At 42.0% G+C, this 20998-nt stretch overlaps 1 protein-coding gene across 3 annotated transcripts in view; it reads right to left on the bottom strand.

Moving 5' to 3' along the window:
- LY75 (lymphocyte antigen 75) overlaps positions 1-20321 on the bottom strand; it is a 98092-nt gene extending 77771 nt beyond the window's left edge. For all 3 annotated transcript variants that reach the window (XM_030916295.1, XM_030916297.1, XM_030916296.1), the window contains exons 1-5: positions 20161-20321; positions 14341-14712; positions 9531-9701; positions 5826-5990; positions 1755-1865 (exon numbers count right to left, since the gene is read on the bottom strand). In XM_030916295.1, coding sequence (XP_030772155.1) covers positions 1755-1865; positions 5826-5990; positions 9531-9701; positions 14341-14712; positions 20161-20254 — 913 coding nt within the window. In that variant the 5' untranslated portion in view covers positions 20255-20321. The remainder of the gene's footprint in view (positions 1-1754; positions 1866-5825; positions 5991-9530; positions 9702-14340; positions 14713-20160) is intronic.
- Between the last annotated feature and the right edge of the window lie 677 nt (positions 20322-20998).

Below are 20998 nucleotides of genomic sequence, written 5' to 3'. Positions count from 1 at the left end.
ATGACTTCCAGGTCATATTCTATGGTTAGTAGCTCTTTTTTTTTTTTTTTTGAGACGGAGTCTGGCTCTGTCGCCCGAGCTGGAGTGCAGTGGCCGGATCTCAGCTCACTGCAAGCTCCGCCTCCCAGGTTTATGCCATTCTCCTGCCTCAGCCTCCTGAGTAGCTGGGACTACAGGTGCCCGCCAACTCATCCTGCTAGTTTTTTGCATTTTTTAGTAGAGATGGGGTTTCACCGTGTTAGCCAGGATGGTCTCGATCTCCTGACCTCGTGATCCGCCCGTCTCGGCCTCCCAAAGTGCTGGGATTACAGGCTTGAGCCACCGCGCCCGGCCAAGGCCTTGAGTTTTAAAGATTAAATTATCTTTTTTTTTTTTTTTTTTTTTTTTTTTTGAGACAGAGTCTCGCTCTGTCGCCCAGGCTGGAGTGCAGTGGCCGGATCTCAGCTCACTGCAAGCTCCGCCTCCCAGGTTTACGCCATTCTCCTGCCTCAGCCTCCCGAGTAGCTGGGACTACAGGCGCCCGCCACCACGCCCGGCTAGTTTTTTGTATTTTTTAGTAGAGACGGGGTTTCACTGTGTTAGCCAGGATGGTCTCGATCTCCTGACCTCGTGATCCGCCTGTCTCGGCCTCCCAAAGTGCTGGGATTACAGGTTTGAGCCACCGCGCCCGGCCTCTATCTTTAAAGATTCTATTTACTGGCCGGGCGCGGTGGCTCAAGCCTGTAATCCCAGCACTTTGGGAGGCCGAGACGGGCGGATCACAAGGTCAGGAGATCAAGACCATCCTGGCTAACACGGTGAAACCCTGTCTCTACTAAAAACTACAAAAAACTAGCCGGGCGAGGTGGCAGGCGCCTGTAGTCCCAGCTACTCGGGAGGCTGAGGCAGGAGAATGGCGTGAGCCCGGGAAGCAGAGCTTGCAGTGAGCTGAGATCCGGCCACTGCACTCCAGCCTGGGCGACAGAGCGAGACTCCGTCACCAAAAAAAAAAAAAAAGAAAAAAGATTCTATTTACTGAAATAATAAAAGTATTACTTCATTTGCTGATAAGGAAATTTAGCAAACTACATTAACTAAAGTGACTCATTGGAATTTTATTGCTCTTAACTCAGTTTTCCTATATGTGTGCAGAGCAGTTTTATACTGAAATCAGTGTTAACTTTAGGTTCTACATTTGTTATAAGTCTAAGATTTTATTTTATTTTTCAAAATTGTCTAATCCTTCCTTTGGGGAGAAAGTCTTTTGGCTAAATGGCATTTTGTTTGTTTTATTCCCTAAAAGACTCTCTTTGAGGTATTTATTTGTATTAGAAAATACAACCATGATGTTGTCAGTACTTAGGTGCTATAGTGGGGAGAGACCCCAGGAGTTTGAAAATGAAGGGATATTTCCATATTAGAGTTAAGCTGCAGATGAAACACAGCATGGATGAGTCACAGCCATGCCAAGTCCTTTAGGGACACAGAATGGCTCCTGGGTCATGTGGTGGAGCTCCTTCTGCTCTTACATAAAAATGCAGGGCTGTTCTAAAGGTCTAAAGGTTCAAATGCCCAGTTGTCCATGGATGGTGTGGTTCAGCTTGGCAATAACAGTACCACAATTAAGAATGGTTTAGGAAGAAAACATTCTTCTGAGAGGTAACCATAGTAAGAGTTGCCAAGATGTGAAACTTTTCTAAGCTATTGGTGAGTGAGAAGCTTTTGCTTTTTTGAAGATTTGTTCTGTGCAGACAGGGTGGGGAAGGAGCAGTTACCTGGATCCCAGTTGAGAAAGTTTAATGGTTTGTGGTCTGACCATTCCCAGCCTCTAGCAGAGTATAGCTGATTTAAACCAATCCAGAAAATTTTAGCAATGCCTTCTTTTTCTGTAAGAATTAAAAAATTTTAAAAAGTGACAAAGTTGCCTAAGTTATTATCTAAATTAGACTTATTCTACTAATAACAAACAAATGTGCACACCTTGATTGTAAGGCAGCAGTCCCTGTAGGAGGCTGTCTATGCATCAAAGGCAGGCAATGCTAATAGACAAAAGTCTTCAGACTATTGAGAAACCCAAAGGCTGATAAGTTAATTCAATTCTTCTCTCCTATTAGCTTGTCAAATTCCCTTTCATCTAAGGTAAGAACAGAAGCTTCTTAGAGTAGCTGTCTCATTATCTATTTTTAATCCTCTTTTATTAACATAGAAGACTTATCAAAAGCAGTTTCCATTGTACTTCTAGATTTGGAAGATCTGACTGGATTCTAGACCGACAATTTAAATTTATTAGGCACACATATTATTTGCCAGGTTCTAGGGATATAAAAACTGAAATGACAAAGTCCCTGCCCTCATGAGAATTTCAATCTAGTAGAAGGAGACAGACATGGATCCCTCAAATGATCAAGTTTTTCTGGGACTGGATCAGAAATATGTATAGCAGCTGTTTCATAGATAATGAAATACATATATATGGCTCATGGCTCTAGGTCCCAAAGGGTCCAGTTTACACCAGAGATACAGAATGAGTCTCTCACACACACACACATGCACACACACACAAGCACACACACACGTGGTACAATGGAGATAAAGCATTCAAATTTATTATTTGATGACCGGATGCTATCAGCAATTAAGAAAGATAGAAGGTGGGTGGATCACCTGAGGTCAACAGTTTGAGACCAGCCTGGTCAACATGGTGAAACCCCGTCTCTACTAAAAACACAAAAATTAGCCAGGTATGGTGGCGTGTGCCTGTAATCCCAGCTACTCAGGAGGCTGAGGCAGGAGAATTGCTTGAACCCAGGAGACGGAGGTTGCAGTGAGCCAAGATCGCGCCACTGCACTCCATCCTAGGTGACAGAGCAAGACTCGGTCTAAAAAAAAAAAAAAACAAGAAAAGAAAGAAAGAAAGATAGCTGGAAAGCAGATATAATTTAGGTAGTGAGGCCAATTTCTGATATGTGACTCAATGTGCATATGCCCACAAAAAAATGGATGCAATCATGTTGGTAGGGTTCATGTATATTGGAAAAAGAATGTGCAAATGATGGTAACGATTTTCGATACTGCTTAGGAAGTCACTACTCCTAGATCAGTATTTACACATGGTAGTTTTCAGTAAAGGGGCACTTAATAAAAATTTCTTTTCCAGATTTGGATATTGTGAGTTTTAGAGGTTAAAACACAGTTTTCTTGGGTCTTGGGAAACCAATAGTCATAATTAGGCATATTGATATGCCTAAGAAGCTTTCATACTGGAAAAGGAACTTGAAACATTAGAAACATATATATATTTCTAAAATTAATGGTATGTATTAAATATGGGGCATGTCTAGCCAGGAGTAGGGTGCAATAAGACCCTTTACCATATTACCTTACTTTCATTAGTTATTAAAGAAAACGGATGCATAAAGAATCATGCAACATTTATTCCTCCAAATGCATCATTAGATTGTTTAGTAGGATGTTGATTGTCACACTTTGGCACTTTTCTCCTTGATTGAAGTCACCAGTTTCCAAATGTCAATATTCTAGGAATCTTTAATTTATTGGCACTTTTCATTCTCAACAATATTTTTTGTAAGTCTTCAGTGAGGTCTGGAATAGAACTCCAATGCCAAACACTAGCCCATTCGGCTTATTTGGCAGATTTTCATTCTAAAGATCTGAATATTCAAGTGCCAAACAATACAGGAAAAGGGTAAAGCTACGAGTAAGAAGCGAGGTCTGAATAAAGCTGTAAACAAAAAGAATGACAAAAGGCTTGTGGTCTTTTAATGATAAAAAGAGATAAAGATATCTAAGAGGGGTACGTAGTATTAACAAAAAAGTAAGCTGGGCATAATCCTGTGCTCCTGTAGTCCTAGCCACTTGGAAGACTGAGGTGGGAAGATCACTTGAGCCCAGGAGTTCTGGCTATAGCGTACTCTGATCACATCTGTGAATATCCACTGCACACCAGCCTGGACAACGTATTGAGACCCTGTTTCAAATAAATAAATAGGGTTCTGCAATTCTATATGTCGATACTCAAATCCCAATCTGATACTTCTTAGCTGTATGCTGTTGGGTATATTATTTCTAAGGATCAAGTTCCTTATCTAGTGATAAACCATTTGTTTGATGAGGTTGTAGTAATGATTAATGGATTTATCTGGAGAAAGTAGGGCTTGCTTACAGTAAGCATTTATTAAATATTTCCAGTTTTTATAAAATAATGTGACAAAATATATCTGAATTCTTAGACAATACATGCTTGTTTACTATATAGCAATAAAGCTTACAGCTTTGTGCAAAAGTAAAAAACAACTCATGAGACCCATTTCTGCCTGCAAAGAACTTACAGTCTTATAAAAGGTGAATCCATTTGTATGTCTGATGCAATTTGTTTTCAAGTCAAACTGACTATTCAAATTTAGGCTCTGATAAATACTTGTGGGTGACTTTGGACAAGTTATATTTCCTCTCTGACCCTCGCATTCCTCATCGGCAAAATGAGGATAACAATAATGTCCACCTCATAAGGTAGTTAGATGGGGATGAAATGAGATAATGTATAAAAAGCATTTAGTAGTCTGTCTGGCACATCATCATTATCATATATTATAATTATTTGTCTTTCATTCAAAGAATAACTCATCACGGACTCAGTAACTTGGGTTCCTTGATTTTTAAATATAATATTAAAATTTATTTTTATATAATTTCTTTTGAAAGATATACAAGACTCTGGAAAGAGTTATAGAATTTTACTGAGTACATAAAAGAAGTCCTAAATAAATAGAAAAGCATATCATTTTCATGGTTGAGAAGACAATATTGAAACAGCAATACTTTTATTTATTTATTTATTTATTTTTTAAGACAAGGTCTTGCTCTGTCACTCAGGCTGAAGTGCAGTGATGCCATCATAGCTCTCTGCAGCCTCAATCTCCTAGGCTCGAGCGATCCTTCTACCTCAGCCTCCAGAGCAGCTGGGACTACAGGCACATGCCAATAGCCAAATTTTTTTTTTTTTTTTTTTTTTTTTGGTAGAGACTAGGTCTCACTTGGCTGCCCAGGCTGGTTTCAAACTCCTGGCTTCAAGTAATCCTCCTGCTTTTACCTTTCAAAGTGCTGGCATTGCAGGTGTGAGCCGCTGCACCCGGCCAATTCCTTTTTAATGAATCTATAATTCAATACGATTCCAATTAAAGTTACAATAGGGCTTGCTACTGAAATTAACAAGGTGATCCTTAAATTCTTATGGAAGGATAAGTGGTCTTTTAAAGTTTTTATTTATTCTTATCTATTAATTTAAGTTTTCATAATTAAAAATTAAAAAATTACAACTACCATCTCCCAAACAAAACAAAACAAAGTCCTATCTACTCTGTATCCATGTTATTAAACCCACTTTAAGATTCAGTAAAACACTCCTTGCCCCTGAGGACTGTACCCTTCCACTCAGTGGGAGGACCTTTACTGAGGCCATCTAGTATAACTTAACCATCTTCCTTCCCTTCCTTTAATTCTCTATTTTTCAATGTTCAAAGAGTTTAACTGTTCACTTTTTGAAAAATCCTTTCATTTAGGATTAGGGTGTCAGTCTAATCTTACTACCCAAACTTGTTTTCTGAACATCAATCTCTCTTTAGTTTCCATCACAAGATATATTTCTCAATGGTGAAATATGATTACATTCGGTACTTTTTTGCTTATGGGTTTCAGTGTAGAAGTTTAAATCCCAAGAGAGGTCAGAAAAGACACATACAAAGAAACACATCTGGATATGAAAACAGAAGAAGAAGTACCTTTACAATTTTAGCCAATTTGCTCTATCACATGCAAATAAAATCTACCTTTAAGGTAAGTTAATTCAGCAGCACTGTTGATGCTCAGTAAATCAGCTCCTTGATTCTGACATGAAACATAAGCTTCTTTCCAAGAAAGAGCCGTCTGAGTATTAAATTGGTAGCAACTTCCAAACTGCTCGTTCTTTTCCCAATTATCTTCACAACCATTTTCTGTTGATAAAGACACGTTAGTGATCATAAAGTAAGAATGTAATGTTTTCTATTACTTAGGATGCTTACAAATACTGCAAGTCAATTTGCATACTCTTAGGATATGCCCAAATGGAGACTGCCATCACTCGTTTAGACCATATTTTGATCACAATACAATTGGAATCATAACACACCAAATGACTCAGGCTGGTTGAAGCTTCCACTCTTTCTTATTTTCCACTCTCCTTTTATCCCTATCAATTACAATGCTGTGTTTTCGCCCATGTCCCTGCCTGCCCTCTGCCTGAGATATGAGTCTCAGTGTGCACATGTTGTGAACACTGAGCTAATGGAAAACAAGCTCATTTGAACACAGTGGCAGACTACAGAGGGTCTGCCCACAGCTTGCATAGAAACCACTGTATGTGTACGTGTGTGCACAGACATGCTGCTTAAATGGCCAAGATATTGAGCCCAAGTGACTACCTTATTTGGGAAACTATGTCTAAATTTCTCCTTAATATTTTAATAAAGAATCAAATATATGATATATAATTCACATTACATGATTTATATATGTATATGTGTGTATATATGTGCATATAAACACATATACATGTGTTTGTAGAGTATACATAATTTCAGACAAAGAACCTGCAAGCTGTTTCCTGAATGAGATATAAAAGTTTTTTGACAACTGGTTCAAAATATATTCAGAGCCTTCTGTGTACACCCCACAGGAGGGGAAGTCCAGTGCAGGCTGTGTCAAGTGCATCCCAGGCTCCAACTGGGGGACTTTCCAAAAGGCCTCCTATAGCCAGCTACATATCAGATGTTATACTCATGATCCTATAAGCTGGAAGGGCCTTTAGAGATCATCTTGTCTAATGTCCTCATTTCACACACAGGAACAAAGATCTAGAGGTGACTGTGGCAGAGCTATAATGAGGGCACTGGTCTTGTTGATCCTCTGAATGGCACATCCTGCTGCTTCAGCCATTTTTCTATGGCATAAATAGCAACAGAGATTCTGACATTTGGTAAAAACAAAATAGGGTGGATCTGAAAGCACACTGTCGAAAGGTTCATTATTACCACTAAGGCCCTACTTTTGTAAATCCAGAAGCTTCCAGGAGTGGGATGGCCGTGTGTTCGCTATACAACATGACCTCCATGATTTAGCAGCCCTCAGGTTTGAGAAACTCAGTCTTGTTTCTTCCATAAAAAGTAACTCTAGGAAGCATATGCATGCATTAACAACACTGTATGTGTCACACCCCCAAACCCCCAGCACACACAATACCCACAGGAGGCTAAAGGCACCAAGACACATCCCTGTCAAGGCAGCAAGGTACAGTGGGGGTAAGTATGTACAGTGGGGAAGGAGGATAAGGAATCCTTCACCAGTTTCCACAAAAATGTGGTCTGATCCCGATAGGCCATTTCATGGATCTGGGCCTGCTGCCTCTCACCTGAGAAGCAGGGGTTTGCATTGGATAACCTCTAAGCAACCTTTCACATCTAAATTTCTGATTCAAATAAGGAGAGTTAAATGAAGTTGATACCTGGTTGACCAAACTGTTTATTATCAATTACAGCTGAAGAAAATACTGGCTTTTTCTATTTTAGTAGGTAGGTTACAGGTGTTGAGAAGCCTGAGCCTCTAACTAGATACGTAATCCTCAAAGACTGGTCCCCAGACCAGCATTATCAGCACTACCTGGAAACTTGCCAAATTTGGTGGTGCCACCCAAAATCTACTGAATCAGAATCTCTGGGCCCTAGAGACCTGTGTTCTAACAAACTCTACACGTAATTCTGTTGCACCCTGAAATCTGAAGTCTTAACCCAGTATAATCTCTTCAAGTTGCTTAGAACTCTGCATTCTGAAGCCCAGATTCCCAAAGGAGGGATCAGCATTACTAATACCACCTGGCTGGCTGCTCAATGAGTCAGTATAGTGTAGCTGTTTGGGATAAGGACTTCATAGCCAGACTTCCCGGGTTTGAATCCTAGTTCTGATATTTATTAGCTGTGTGATCTTAGGCAAGTTACGTATCTCCCTTGTGCCTCACTGTGATCATCTGTAAAATGGGAATAAAGTATGGTACCTTTCAGGGTTGCTGTGAGGATTAAATGAGTTAATGTATATTGAGAGCCTGAAACAGTATCTGACACCTGGCAGAGCCCTGTTAAGTATTAACTATCATTACTTAGGTCTGGAGCTCTTTCCTTTCTCTTTGCTATAGATTCTTTCAATCTATTGTCCATTAAGTAATATTTTGTGAGTACCTATCACATGTCAGGTACCGTGATCCCCTGCAACTCTCACCTAATTGGTGAGAAACTGTTTTTGTTATGTGCCAGATAATGATGTAATTGCTACTTTGGTCTCCTCTGTCTTTCTAAAGAACAGCAAATTCTTTAGCAAATCTCAGTTTGCTTCTGGTAAGAAGTAATGAGAAAAAGCACTCTGACAAACACACAGGAATGGTGGAAGGAACAGCGTCACCAATTTTGAGAGCCCCAGGAAGATCTATCTCTTCTCCTTCCTGCTCTTTGCTTCAGGCCATAAACATACTTAATACTTCACCATTCTAAAAGTGTTTTTCAACTGATCTCTTTCTTAAACTACCCTTTGCTTTTTAAATAAAAATTATAGGAGGCCACTGTTTTGGACTAAGCTCCTGATCTAGGACTCAAAAATCAAAATGGAGTCACCCATGCCAAAGTTCCACTCACCAAACTGAAACAGAGTTGTTATCTGGCCTTTTGGGAAATCAAGAGAGAGAGACAACTGCCTAATTTCCCAAACAGGCCAGTTTCAATCTTTAATTGGCCTGATTAAAATGAAGTTCCCTCTGTTTTAATGCTTAACCTGAAGTCACCTGATGTTAACCAATCGATTATTTCTCTATTGTTCTTACAAGGAAAGTTACTTTGAAACGACCAATCCACTCTTTGATTTTTGTTTTTGCTTTCTTCAGCCCTTTTTCTGTCTACAAAGCCAATCCTCTCTGTTCAACGAACTGGAATACTTACAGTACTCTTTTATGAAATGAGGTGTTGCCTGATTCTAGAATTGCAATAAAGCCAAATGAGATTGTAACTACATAAATTTGTTGCAATTTTGTCCTTTGCCAACTGTCTCTTCTTCTGCTCCGTGAAACTTGCGAGGCTTACTTCCTTCTGTTCATGCTTCATTCCACTACAACCCAGCTTCTACCCGCTCTAGTCTTCTGAAACTACTAAAGGTCAGCAGCAATTTCCTAACTGTGCATGCTTTTTCCACACTTCCTCTCCTTGAGGTGTCTGTGCTATGGAACACTCCCTCCTTCTTCTCCATGACACTATCCGCCTTGGTTCACTTCCAGGCCTGCTTCTGCAGGCAAATTCATGGCTACACATTACCTCTCTCTCTTCTCCTCCAAACATACACTCCTTATCCAGGATAATATTTTTGCAGTTACTTTTGAGTCACTTTGAACTCTTCCTTCTCCCTGTTGCCTCATATAAATGTACTGCCTTTCCACATAAAGTTTACCAGCCCATACATACCAGGCTTTAAGCAGATGCCCCACTTTCGGTCATATTCATAATTTAAGGTGGTGGCACACCATGGCCCACTATGGTCCTCATCAAGGATGCAATCATGATGCCAGGTCCCATCAACTAAGAATGGAAATTCACAAGGTCTCCCGTAGGAGTTCCCATCTCTGGTATATATCTCTGGGTTGGAGAGGAAGTTGGGGAAAAGAGAGTTAAAAACTGGGTAGTCAAAACAAAACAAAACAAAACTGGGTAGTGGGCTTCAGTTGGCTCATTTCTAAAACTCTTTGAAAAAGAAACATTGTTGTTTAGAATACAATATCCGAGTGTAGGAATTCAGAGCATGGGTGCTGTCAGGTCTGGACATGAATGCCGGCTCCCTGCTGACCCACTGTTTGCCTGTGGGCTAGCTATCCAACCCTCTAGTAGCCTCTGTTTCTGCTTTCGCAAATTGGGGATAGCATTCAGTGATCATCCATGTGAAGCTTCACTTACTGTGGTGTGGTGAGGAGCTGAAATAGCCTGGCTTGGTCAGGTGAGGGTCTACTAACTCTGCTGTGGGCCGCAGAGCACTTCACCAGAAAGGGTGCCCTGGCTGAGGTTACATTTACCTTTATTTTCTTTTCTTTAGAAAGTGTTGGAGCCAGAAAAATACCTTGGAACCACTAAGGGTGGGTGTGGACTTTGGAACCACCTGCAGAATTAGAAAGATGGACAAATAGTCCCATTGTTCAGAGACTGGAAATAGAATTGAGACTGGTTTATAAGCAAGTAAAAGGAAGAGCTGCTGAATTTCTGAGTAGATTCTTGGGGAGGCACAGGGCATGGTGATTTGGGGTGTGAAAGCAGCAGCAGTTTCAATGGGGCAGTCATGTGACTAGCTGGTGGTCAGTGAGGTAGTAGATGTAGCTTTTATTTTAATCATTTTCCCTGGTACATGGGGAGGAACTGAAAAGTGAATCCAACCTCAAATATGCCTGGAAATGCTGGAAAGAGTGTTTGATACTTATATCAATACTAATTCTCTTGGAAAGGTGTTTTTATAGAACGGCTAACTCTGTATCTCTTTCTGCCACAATTTTCCAAATCCTCAATTTGCTAAAAACCTCAGTCATTAACAGATCAAATAACGGTCATTAGATAAATCATAGTAATCAAATATTATCACCCTTTACCAGGCAATTAGGGTTCCTCAAAATGTCTCACAGATGTGCTTAAAAGTGTGCTTAAGACAGTATTTGATTCTACTTTCTTTTTCTCAAGTATCTGTCTAACTAAAGTGTGAGGCCATTTAACAGCTTAGAATGTATTAAGCAGAACTATAGCAAAAGGTAATAATAATCTGGATGCTTTTCTTCACAAATAGTCTTTTAAAGATCACTGGCTTTATTTTCCTATGTCATATAAATAGTTTTCAAAAGGGTACTTCTGTTAAAGAGTAGGTTGACCTTACATTTTGTAAGGATTCTGCTTATTTCCTGTGTTTCAGTTTAATTGCATCAAAAACCCCCCAATAGCTCATGACCAATTTCTCTTCCCATATTACAAACCTAAGAGGACAGTCCCTGAACACAAGGACTGTTCCTTGTAGAACCATCAGTTTTCTTTTCTAAAACCTTTGATTTTTGGAATATAAAGTGCCTTGGTATACACTTCTGTCATTTGTTCTTTATCATAAACCTGTGAGATCATAGGGGAAGTATTATATTTGTCTGGGAAATCCCCATTTTTGCAGAGTAGTCAAGTGAGACATTCAGGCACTCAGCCGCAAGTGACAGGGATGAAAATAGGCTCTCTCTGACTGGACTCTTGACCTATAAGGACAACTTGTGACATCAGTGGGTGCCTTCTCAAGTTTCAAGTTAAATTTCATAGCTCAAAGCTGGGCTTCAATTAATAAGCTCTCTAAGTCACAATACATGCTTTGAAGAATGATAAGCATACAACCACCACACCAGAAGCAGCTACATTGCGCTAACTGTTCACTAAGCGTTTTGCTCCCACACATTCTCTGCTGATGCTGGACCTCTTACATGCCATGGGCTTCCTTAGCAAGACAGGCTTTCCTGGGAAGACTCTTCTCTGAATGTGCAAATTTATGGTGATAGCATCCTTAAAACAACAGCTTTATTATGCAATAGGTACAAATTTGTGAGATGAGGTGATTATGCAGAAAACTAGCAAATCAATCTCATCAGTAACATGAGACAAAATAGTTTCAATGGATAAAGAGGTTGTTGGCAGGCTTCTAAGAGTTGCCCGAATTCTAATAGTTCTGCAGCCACTCTACCACAAAAAGTCCATTTCCTCTTCATAATTCACCAAACATTCAAAATTTGAAAAGTCCTAGTGAGATCAAGGTATCTTAATGTTATAAATGTACACCTGGGTGCCAGGTAAAAGCAGTTCACTCATAAAATTTATACAACTTCAGTTTTCTCTGAGATGAACATGACTCACACAGGATGGGAGTTGGGGTGAGAGGCAACCCAAGGCACAGTGATAAATTAATGTTCTTGTATCACAAGTGAAAACTTTGTTTATACTGCTAAAGCCAAGGGGGAAAGAAAGAAGCTGTTTGGGGGAAAGGAATACTGGTTTTGAGCCCTAGCTTGGCTGTAACAAGCTAGGTAACCTTGGATTTCACTTTGTTGGGACTCAGGTATCTTGTATGTTTTGTTTATATATTGCTAGATAAGAAGGTGGGAACAACAATCAGTATTGAGAGTCTGAGAGAGGAGTCCTAGAGAAAGTCCCTAACTTAAGACAGCAGTCCCTAACCTAAGAACAGAAGGGATATACATAAATTGAAAAGGGTAGAATTGCCAGGACTTCATATTTGATTATACTGGAGTGGTGGAAGAGGCAAGCCTGAAACCTCTCGGGTGACTTGCTAATTTCTGACATGTAGAACTTAGATGGTACCAGTCACCCAGACAGAAACAGAGAAGAGGTGGCAGGTTTGGCCCTGGCTTCTGTGCAAATTAAAACTTGAGGTATGCCTTGACTAGTCACAACTATATATGCTTTTAAAAAAAAGCTTTAGTGTTTCAAACATTATATTTGAAAAAGTCAAGAAACATTTCATGCCTGTGGGCTATGCTGGTGGCATCGCTTAGCTCTCTCTGGGTGGTCCCCTGCGTAGGTCCTTAACCTTTTTTGTGCTACTGATCTCTTTGGCAGCTGGGTGAAATCCACAGTCCCCATCTCAGAAGAACATTAGAAATGCATAAATAAAATACATAGGATAAAAAGGAAAACCAGTTATATTGAAATGAAGACACTCTGGGGACTGAGGGAGTTTAAGATTATAACTATGCCCCTCAAAAGAATTAGATCAGGAGACTAAAAGAACACTGCCAAGAAAATTATCTTTTCTGATCCCTGGACAAATACAATGAAACAAGTTAAATCCAATTAAAAGGCTTTTTTTTTTTTTTTTGGCTCTGTGTTTCCTCTTAGTTGGCAAGTTGGAGAAGGGCTTTTGTGGCACAGAATTTAAATTTGCCATTAAGTCATATCCGGAAAGCGACTGCTTTACTTTTAGGAGGAAACTGGCTCGCAGAAACAGACTGTCAACTATTCAAAGGTTAGGGATTGATGAAAAGGAAAACCCCATCTCTAATTCTCTAATATTTCTCCATAACAGAACTTGACATTCTCAGAATAATTTCTGCTTCCTCACTAGGAAATAGAAAGACTAGAAAGAAAAACTTGTGCGGATGGATAATGGAAAGTATGGAAGTGAAGCTGCTATCCTGACTTTGAGGCCAAATTTAGCTTAAATGATCTTTAAGAGAAGAAGAAAGCCACTGTAAAGCTAGGGAAATTTTTAAAGAAAGGCAAGGGGAAATAATACGACTTAGAGGACATAATTACATGAATATTGACATTTGGTGTAATTTAGAGCAACACAATGAGAAATATTTGCTTGGGAGATAGCTAATTACGTTTAGTGGTTAAAAAAAAAAAATCTACTCATTCTTTAACTTGGAAATTAGTTGTAGTCCAGTGCCTAGACTCAGAGCTAAGTCCATGGTCAGCTCCCCACAAGGCAATATTAATATATTTATTTTTGGAAGCAACTGAAAAACTCCACTCTTAAAATGCTGAATCATAAATATAAACATCAAAATTTGGTTGCTATGCCAAAAATGAAAATAAATAAGAAAATCCACTCAAAATTTTCCCATTTTATCAAAATCCATAGGCAAGAAAAAATACATTTTTCCCCCTTCTCTTTCTTTTCTTTTTTAAGAGATGGGGGTCTCACTATGTTGCCCAGGCTGAAGTGTAGTGGCTATTTACAGGAGTGATCATTACACGCTACAGCCTTGAACTCCTGTGTGCTGAAGTGATCCTGCTGTCTCAGTCTGTTGAGAAGCTGGGACTGCAAGCATGCACCACTACACCTGGCCTTTCTTCTTCTTTTAAAACTTAGAATAAGATCAACATTATTAGATCATTTGACTTTTAGCCTGTAAAAAGGTTTCCTGTTAATCGAATGTTTCCTTTCCTCTAGGCTTTAGAAGACCATCATAAGAACTACATATCTATCTGATGAAATCCCAGGTTTATCACAACATGGCTGTGTGACCTCAGACAAGGCATTTAACCTTTCTTAGCCCTACCTGCAAAGTAGAGGCAAATATGCACTCGTAAGAACGTCACTCAAAGTAACTGCACAGTGCCTGGAACTGAAGAGCTCACTCACTGCCCTTACGAATGTATGACTCTATTTTTACTAAATTGTGCATGTTCAATATCACGTGTGACAAGCTCAACAGCAAATCGGTCAAAGTCCCTCTCTACTACTCACCATGATAAGGCTGGTCACAAAGGCTTTCCTCTGAGCCTCCTTTCTTCCAGACATCAGATGCATTTGAGATTGCTGCGCCATGCCCATTCTTCAGAGCCAGCTGGTACCGGGCAGCACCATACAGAAAGTGGTGCTCACATTTCCACCACAGCATGACACTGGAGTCACAGCTGAACATTCTTACCTCATTCACCGATTTGGTAATATCTAGGCCAAGGCACTTTTGGGAGTGCAAATGAAAGAGCCGATGCTGAGACACCCACTTCCATAACTTGTCCTCAGTTTCATCACAGTCCTCTGCTACTATCCAGCCATACACTGGCTTGATGCACTTGCCCGTACTTCCATGGACGATGGTGAAGGGGTCATTAGCTGAGTCAAATGGATAGACAGATTGTGGATTATGTGGTTGAAGTGCCTTGCTCCCTACTTGCCGAGGAGAGTCTGAGCACTACTGGACTGTTCCCATCCTCAGACTGTTCCCACTCTTTATAAGCTGCAGGGGACTACACAAGGTGGGACAGTGGTAAGCAGAGAGGCAGTGCAGTGTGTAGGGTCAGAGCACGGGTTCTGGAGCCAGTCCTCCTGAGTCCATATTTTGCTCCTGCTACTTATTAGCTATAGGATCAGGGCAAATCATTTAGCCTGTGTGCTCCAGTTTTCCTGTGATGGGTGTGAGCACGAAAGGAGCTAATCCATGTAAAGCATGTAGAGCAGCATGTATATTTGTTGTTGCTATTTCATGAAAGATTTTTCCCTTCTCATTTAATAAGATAAAAGAAGCTCTTTAGTTTTCATCTCAATGAAAAGTCTAGTTGGGACCATAATTCTGCCTTGCTTACATGTTAGCTACTATGACAGGGTAAATTATTACATGAAAAGTTGATGCTTAACACAGCATGTTCACTATATATATGTTCCTTTCTTCAGATCCAAGTACATAGTGAGGCCTCTGTGGTCCTCTGCCTTAGGGCAAGTTAGTGTGGCCACTAAAAAGGAAAATTTGAGGACAAATTTCTTAAAGACCACTTCCCCCTAGATATTTTTTGGAGGCTTAAATTCATTGCGGTATGTCAGAGGAAACGGGGAAACTTCTGAGGGAGCAGCAGAACAATGGGGGTACAGAAACAAGAAGAAATAGAGATCTGGGTTCTGAGGGTAGGGGAACCTGTGGCCAGCTGCATTGTGGCACCCTCAGGAAGGTGACAGGACCTGGGGAAACCCTGGGGGATTGACTGTGTGGATCACCTAAGAAGGCTGAACCCCAAACTCCAGGAACTACCAGAGTGATGGCTGATGAGTCTTGAGCCACCAGATTCAAGATCCTGTGGGTTTGGACAATGGGAAACCCAGAGGTAACCAGTGGGATCCAATGACTAAAGAAGAATCCTCCCTGAATGTTCCCCTGGGACTCTGCATGAGCTGGGAAAGACCCCAGGAAGGACAATTATTGAAGTTCTGGCAACCTGGTGGAATGGGAGCTCAGCATCAAATTTAATTTGGTTTTCTGAAAATAAAGTAATGCATTGTATCTTGCACACCTGAGTTTGTGGAATAAGATTCACATCTGTTACAACAAACTATAATCGGATAATTTCGTTAGTTCTTTTACAAAGGAAAATTTTAAACAATTATAGCAGACATCATCATGTTGATAAGAGTAAAGCTAAAATATTTTAGACAAGCTTAAGCAATCACTGTCAATGAACCAGAGTTCAGCAGAAAGACCTATAAAATTTTGGTTCCCCAAAGACACTTTCATTTTGATACCAGCGTCACAGTCACTGGTTTCACTAACACCAGATGCTTTTCCTAGTAATAATTCAAAGGCTTTCAGAGTTAAAAATTCCCATACCAGGGACTGGTGACTTGAGGGGAATTTTACCATGTAAATAATAACTATAAAATTAAGTCTGACGGCAGCTTGAACTTTGGAAGGATTTTTTTTTTTCTGTTTTAAATAACAGAAGCAACAACAAGGGAACAACAAGAACAGCAACAAAAATCCTTTAAAGCTTATTTTAAATCTGAATTTTAAAAGTATTCCACAGGGTTGCAGCTAAGGATGTTTGATGTTTGCCATAGCAGCTTTCCTCCCTTACACTTTTTTTTTTTTTCTTTTGAGATGGAGTCTTGGTCTGTTGCCCAGGCTGGAGTGCAGTGGCACAATCTCAGCCCACTGTAACCTCCGCCTCCCAGGTTCAAGTGATTCTTGTGCCCCAGCCTCCCGAGTAGCTGAGATTACAGGTGCCTGCCATCACACTTGGGTAATTTTTGTATTTTTAGTAGAGATAGGGTTTTACCATGTTGGCCAAGCTGGTCTCGAACTCCTGACCTCAGGTGATCCACCCACCTCGGCCTCCCAAAGTGCTGGGATTACAGGCATGAGCTACCGTGCCCGGCCACATCCCTCACACTTTCTCCTTTGACATTCCTCTGCCATTTTCTGCTTGATGGACACAGGCTGGGAGGACAGTCAACAAAAAAGGAAAATGTACTATAAGATTACTACTTACACTTCCTCTCATGGCGTTCTCCCACAATTCAATAGCTACTCAGACCTCTGATCTACATCTTTTCTAAACTATTCTCTCTTGCCTCTCCAAAATAAATCTTGCATTCCAAAGTATCAAAAATTACAGAAGAAAAAAGAAGTCTGCTCCTGCAGGAGACGTGCCCATCACCCTTGTTGGAAACATCCCCTCTCCTGCCCTGTAGTCTTGCTGCTGTCTTTCCCGGGCATTCCGCTTTGTGCGCTCCATCCCAAACAGGTGAACTGGGGAAGCAGCAGCTTTGCCTTCCTTTGCAGTTTGCAGTTCTGCATTTTTCAAAGTTTTTGTAGAATCCAATGGATTAGCTACATTTCTTTGTACAGTGGAAAAAGCAGGAGTTAAGAGTCCTAGATTGAAATGCTAAAACACTACAGGAGAGGTGTGGAGTAGCTCTGTTAAAGTAGAGCTGCCAAACTTCCTAACAAACTGCTACATCTCTGAATATAGACGTTTTTCTCAGACTAACCCCTTGTTTGAACCAAGTATGCAATTGCAATGTTTGATACTTATAGTGGTCACTTAGTACAGATCTTAATTATTCATATACTTAAAGGAAACTTATTAGCCTCCATATATAAGGTACGTATATGCATACATTAGATAGGGAGAGTCCTATCCTTTCATGATGCTTCCCTGTATCTTTCTTTACCTTTAGCAGGAGCTGTTCAAACTGCCTCAGTCTTACGACCCTTATTGGGATAGTAGGTTGAAAAGCCGGAAGGAGGACTGAGAAAGAGTGAACATATTCCCTTATTTAGAAAATTTGGTATAGAAGGACATATAAACTATTTTAGAAATATATTATACTTTGAAAAGGTAATTACAGAGTAGATTTTATTTTATAAAACTTATTTTATAAAATAGATTCTTTATCGATAGCTTCCTATTAGATTTTGTTCACTTTACAACTTTATACCAGTCCTCAATGGAGTTTTAGTATTTACCTCCAAATACACCATTGGGGCAAATCTAAAAGGCAGAATTTGATGAAAAGAAGCCTCATTACCCTCTAGATACATTTGTATATGCTTCATTTTATATAAATTCTCCAGTGTTTGAGAGAAAATGGCTAAGTAGCATTACCAAAAATTGAAAATAAATTTTTAGTATTTTTACATCCATCAAAGGAAAATCATCTCTCTCAGTGTTTTCTTATTGTCTGATCACTAAATAATTCCTGTCTTATAACAGCTTCACACATTCCAAAGAGGAGCTGGATATTGACATATATAACCACAGACAAATGGATAGGGAAATAGCTTGGGAAAACAAGAAGGATGAAGATGGCAGCATTTATAATTTCAGGGGAACATCCATAGATCACATATTAAGCATTTTGTAGAGTCTCTAACATGTGTTCAGAATGTACAGGTAAGTGCAGCAAGACAGAATCAGAAGTCTAGGTTTGTTAGCTCAAAAGTAGGTCCTGAAATGACAGCTGAGTCCATGGCAATGTCCAGGGAGTCAGAAAGTCTTCACGCATGATTGGGTGGTGTTGGCTGGTGAAAACCTCAGGAGTCCCTGACGGATTGGTTTACTTCAAGCTGTTAGCTCTCCAAGCAGCAGAAATGTAAACTAAGCACCTGGCACCTCCCCAAGGACACAGAGGTGCTCCTTCAGTGTTTGGGTGATAGAGGCCACCTGCACAAGCCTAGCCATGCACATGACGAGGTGCATGCCATCACCAGCATCATGAAGCGGACACTCTTGCCAAACAATTGACCCAAATGGCTGGGGGTTCAAAATTCCAGTGCTTCCCCAAACAAGGCCACAAGTCTGCTCTGAGGGTGAGAGAACATCGATCAGAGTAGCTGCTAGGAGTAAGGAAGGATACAGGATAACAAAACCTGTGGAGACCTAGCACAGGGCAAATAGAGTTAAACCTGGTGCTTTTTGCTTTGGGTCAGTGATAAAGGGCAGTGATTGCAGAGACTGCAAGAATTAAGGAAATCTTGAAATTTGTGAAGGAGATAAAAACAGGACTGAAGCAGATGTAGATGGGAACCAAGAGGTTAGTGATTGAAAAGTTAGTGCATTTTCACTGTAGTTAGTTGTTGCAGTGAACTTTTCCACCTTGGATTGTGGGGCAGGCAGAATAAATTCTCAAGGCAATAAAGGATCTTATTTTAAATGATTCCTTTGGTAGTTCCTAGCACACAGGGTCAAAGGAGACTAGAGAAGTGTGACTCAGAGCAGGGTTCATTTACAGGTCCTTGCTGTAGATAGGATGATAGCACTCACACTCTGAGAAATTTCTTCCCATCACTCTCCGAAGAAGTCTAAACCAGATGGCAACTTAGCTTAGCTGCAAAGAAAATAAGAGCCACCAACAATTTAATGTTTTTCAAATTGCCTGGACAGTCTTTTCCTTCCTCATACAGGCACGATAACAGAAGTGGCCGGTGGGGGGTGGCCCATTGAGTGCCTATGATGCGGCCCAACCAAGAAACAAAGTCCTCTGCACACCTCTCGCCCAGGCAAAAAGAGAAAGTAAAAGCAACTGGTTGCTGCAAAGGGGTGTGGTGGGGTGGCGCTGGCACTACCCTGAACATCAGTGAAGGCTGTTTCTGGTCCTGCTTCCCCATTGAGAGGCAGCAGGTCCCCAGCCAGGCCCTTCAGCGTGGGGCTGTCAGCCTTGCGGGAGCGGGGTCGTTTGGAACTGATAAACCAAAGAGAAGAAAGGCTTGTTGCTCTAGGCGGTGGGTGACGGCATCATAGCTGACTCTTGGTCTTGGTCACTTTCAGAGGAGATGGTTTACTTAACCTGACTGCCTTTCTGATGCGCACCGTAGGCGCAGTAAAATCCGGGAATCGTTGGGAATCCTTGGCACTGTGGGTGGAGGCTCCTCTTGGCCCTGTGGCCAAGGTGACCAAGGGGCGAAGGAAAAGCGAGAACGGCCAGGACAGGACGCAGAGGGTAGATGGGGAACCCCATACTCCAGCAACATTTTATAAGACAGACGACGGAGTAGGGCACCTGGTCAAAAAAGCCTCAGTGAGCCTACTCTACCGTGGCCCGCGTCCCCTCTGCACCAGAAGGGCCCTGTCCTCCCACATCCACCGCGCCCTCCTCCGGGCCCCCGAGGGCACTGGGGCGCCTACTTCGCCAGACCTCCCCTGCGGCTCACTCGTCCGGCTCCAGAGCCCCCCCAACAGCAAAGCAGCCGTGACCTGCGCCGGGGGTGCAGCCCTGCTCCGGGCTGGAAGGCGGCAGAGCTGCGGCGTCGAGGCACCCAGTGGACTGCGGGGCGGACGCGCCCGCGGTTACCTGCGCGGCCAGAGGGTTCCGCTAGCTCGAAGCACCAGAGGAGTAGCATGAGGAGCCCCGCCGGGCGGCGAGGGGTGGCCCAGTCTGTCCTCATCCTGAGCAGGCGCAAGCTTTCGGGCCGGGTCCTCGGGCGCACGCGGCCTCCGCCCCTCGCCCCTCGCCCCTCGCCCCTCGCCCCTCGCCCCTCCTGCTGAACTCTGCCTGCCCCACCCGCTCCTATATCAGGCCTTTAGGGGCGCCCCGGCCCCGCCCCCGCCGAACCCGACCAATCAGACGTGCGTCTCCTCGGCCCCGGGGCGGAGCGGGCCGAGTGTGGGCAATGAACAGGGCGGGGCGCTAGATACCTCCGTGGGGTGGGACCGGCGAGGAAGAGGGACGTGCGGGTCGGTGGGAGAGCCAGGCACCTCACAGGCTCCTGCACTGGACGGTTCGGTCCCCGCCTCTTCATCAGCCAAGCTGGGGAGATGCGGCCCTTACTGGGACTTGGCACCGCCCTGGTGGGTGGGTTCTGTCTGTTTAGAACCTTGGGCTCTGCCTAGTTCACTGTGGTCAGAGACGACTTCTCCATTCCAGCCTGGACTGGAAAGGGACCCACGGTGTCTCCTGCCCCGGAGAAGGAAGTGAGCACCTGCCGCGTGGGTGACTGCGGCCAAACCTAGGAATTCAGTCGTCCTTGGCAACGTCTTGGGTATTTTGATAGTGCAAATGGTACACTGCAGTTCTACCCATAGTTGTTAAAGAATTAAAAGCAAGAATTACTAGAGTGACCAAACGACACTTCCAAGGATGACTTATGCTTTATAACAATTTGAGCTTTGCGAGTAAGCTTTTTGCGTAA

Source organism: Rhinopithecus roxellana, chromosome 14, assembly GCF_007565055.1.
Source record: "Rhinopithecus roxellana isolate Shanxi Qingling chromosome 14, ASM756505v1, whole genome shotgun sequence".
Lineage (NCBI taxonomy): Eukaryota > Metazoa > Chordata > Mammalia > Primates > Cercopithecidae > Rhinopithecus > Rhinopithecus roxellana.
The sequence above is the reverse complement of the archived record's forward strand: the minus strand, read 5'-3'. Positions and strand labels throughout refer to the sequence as shown.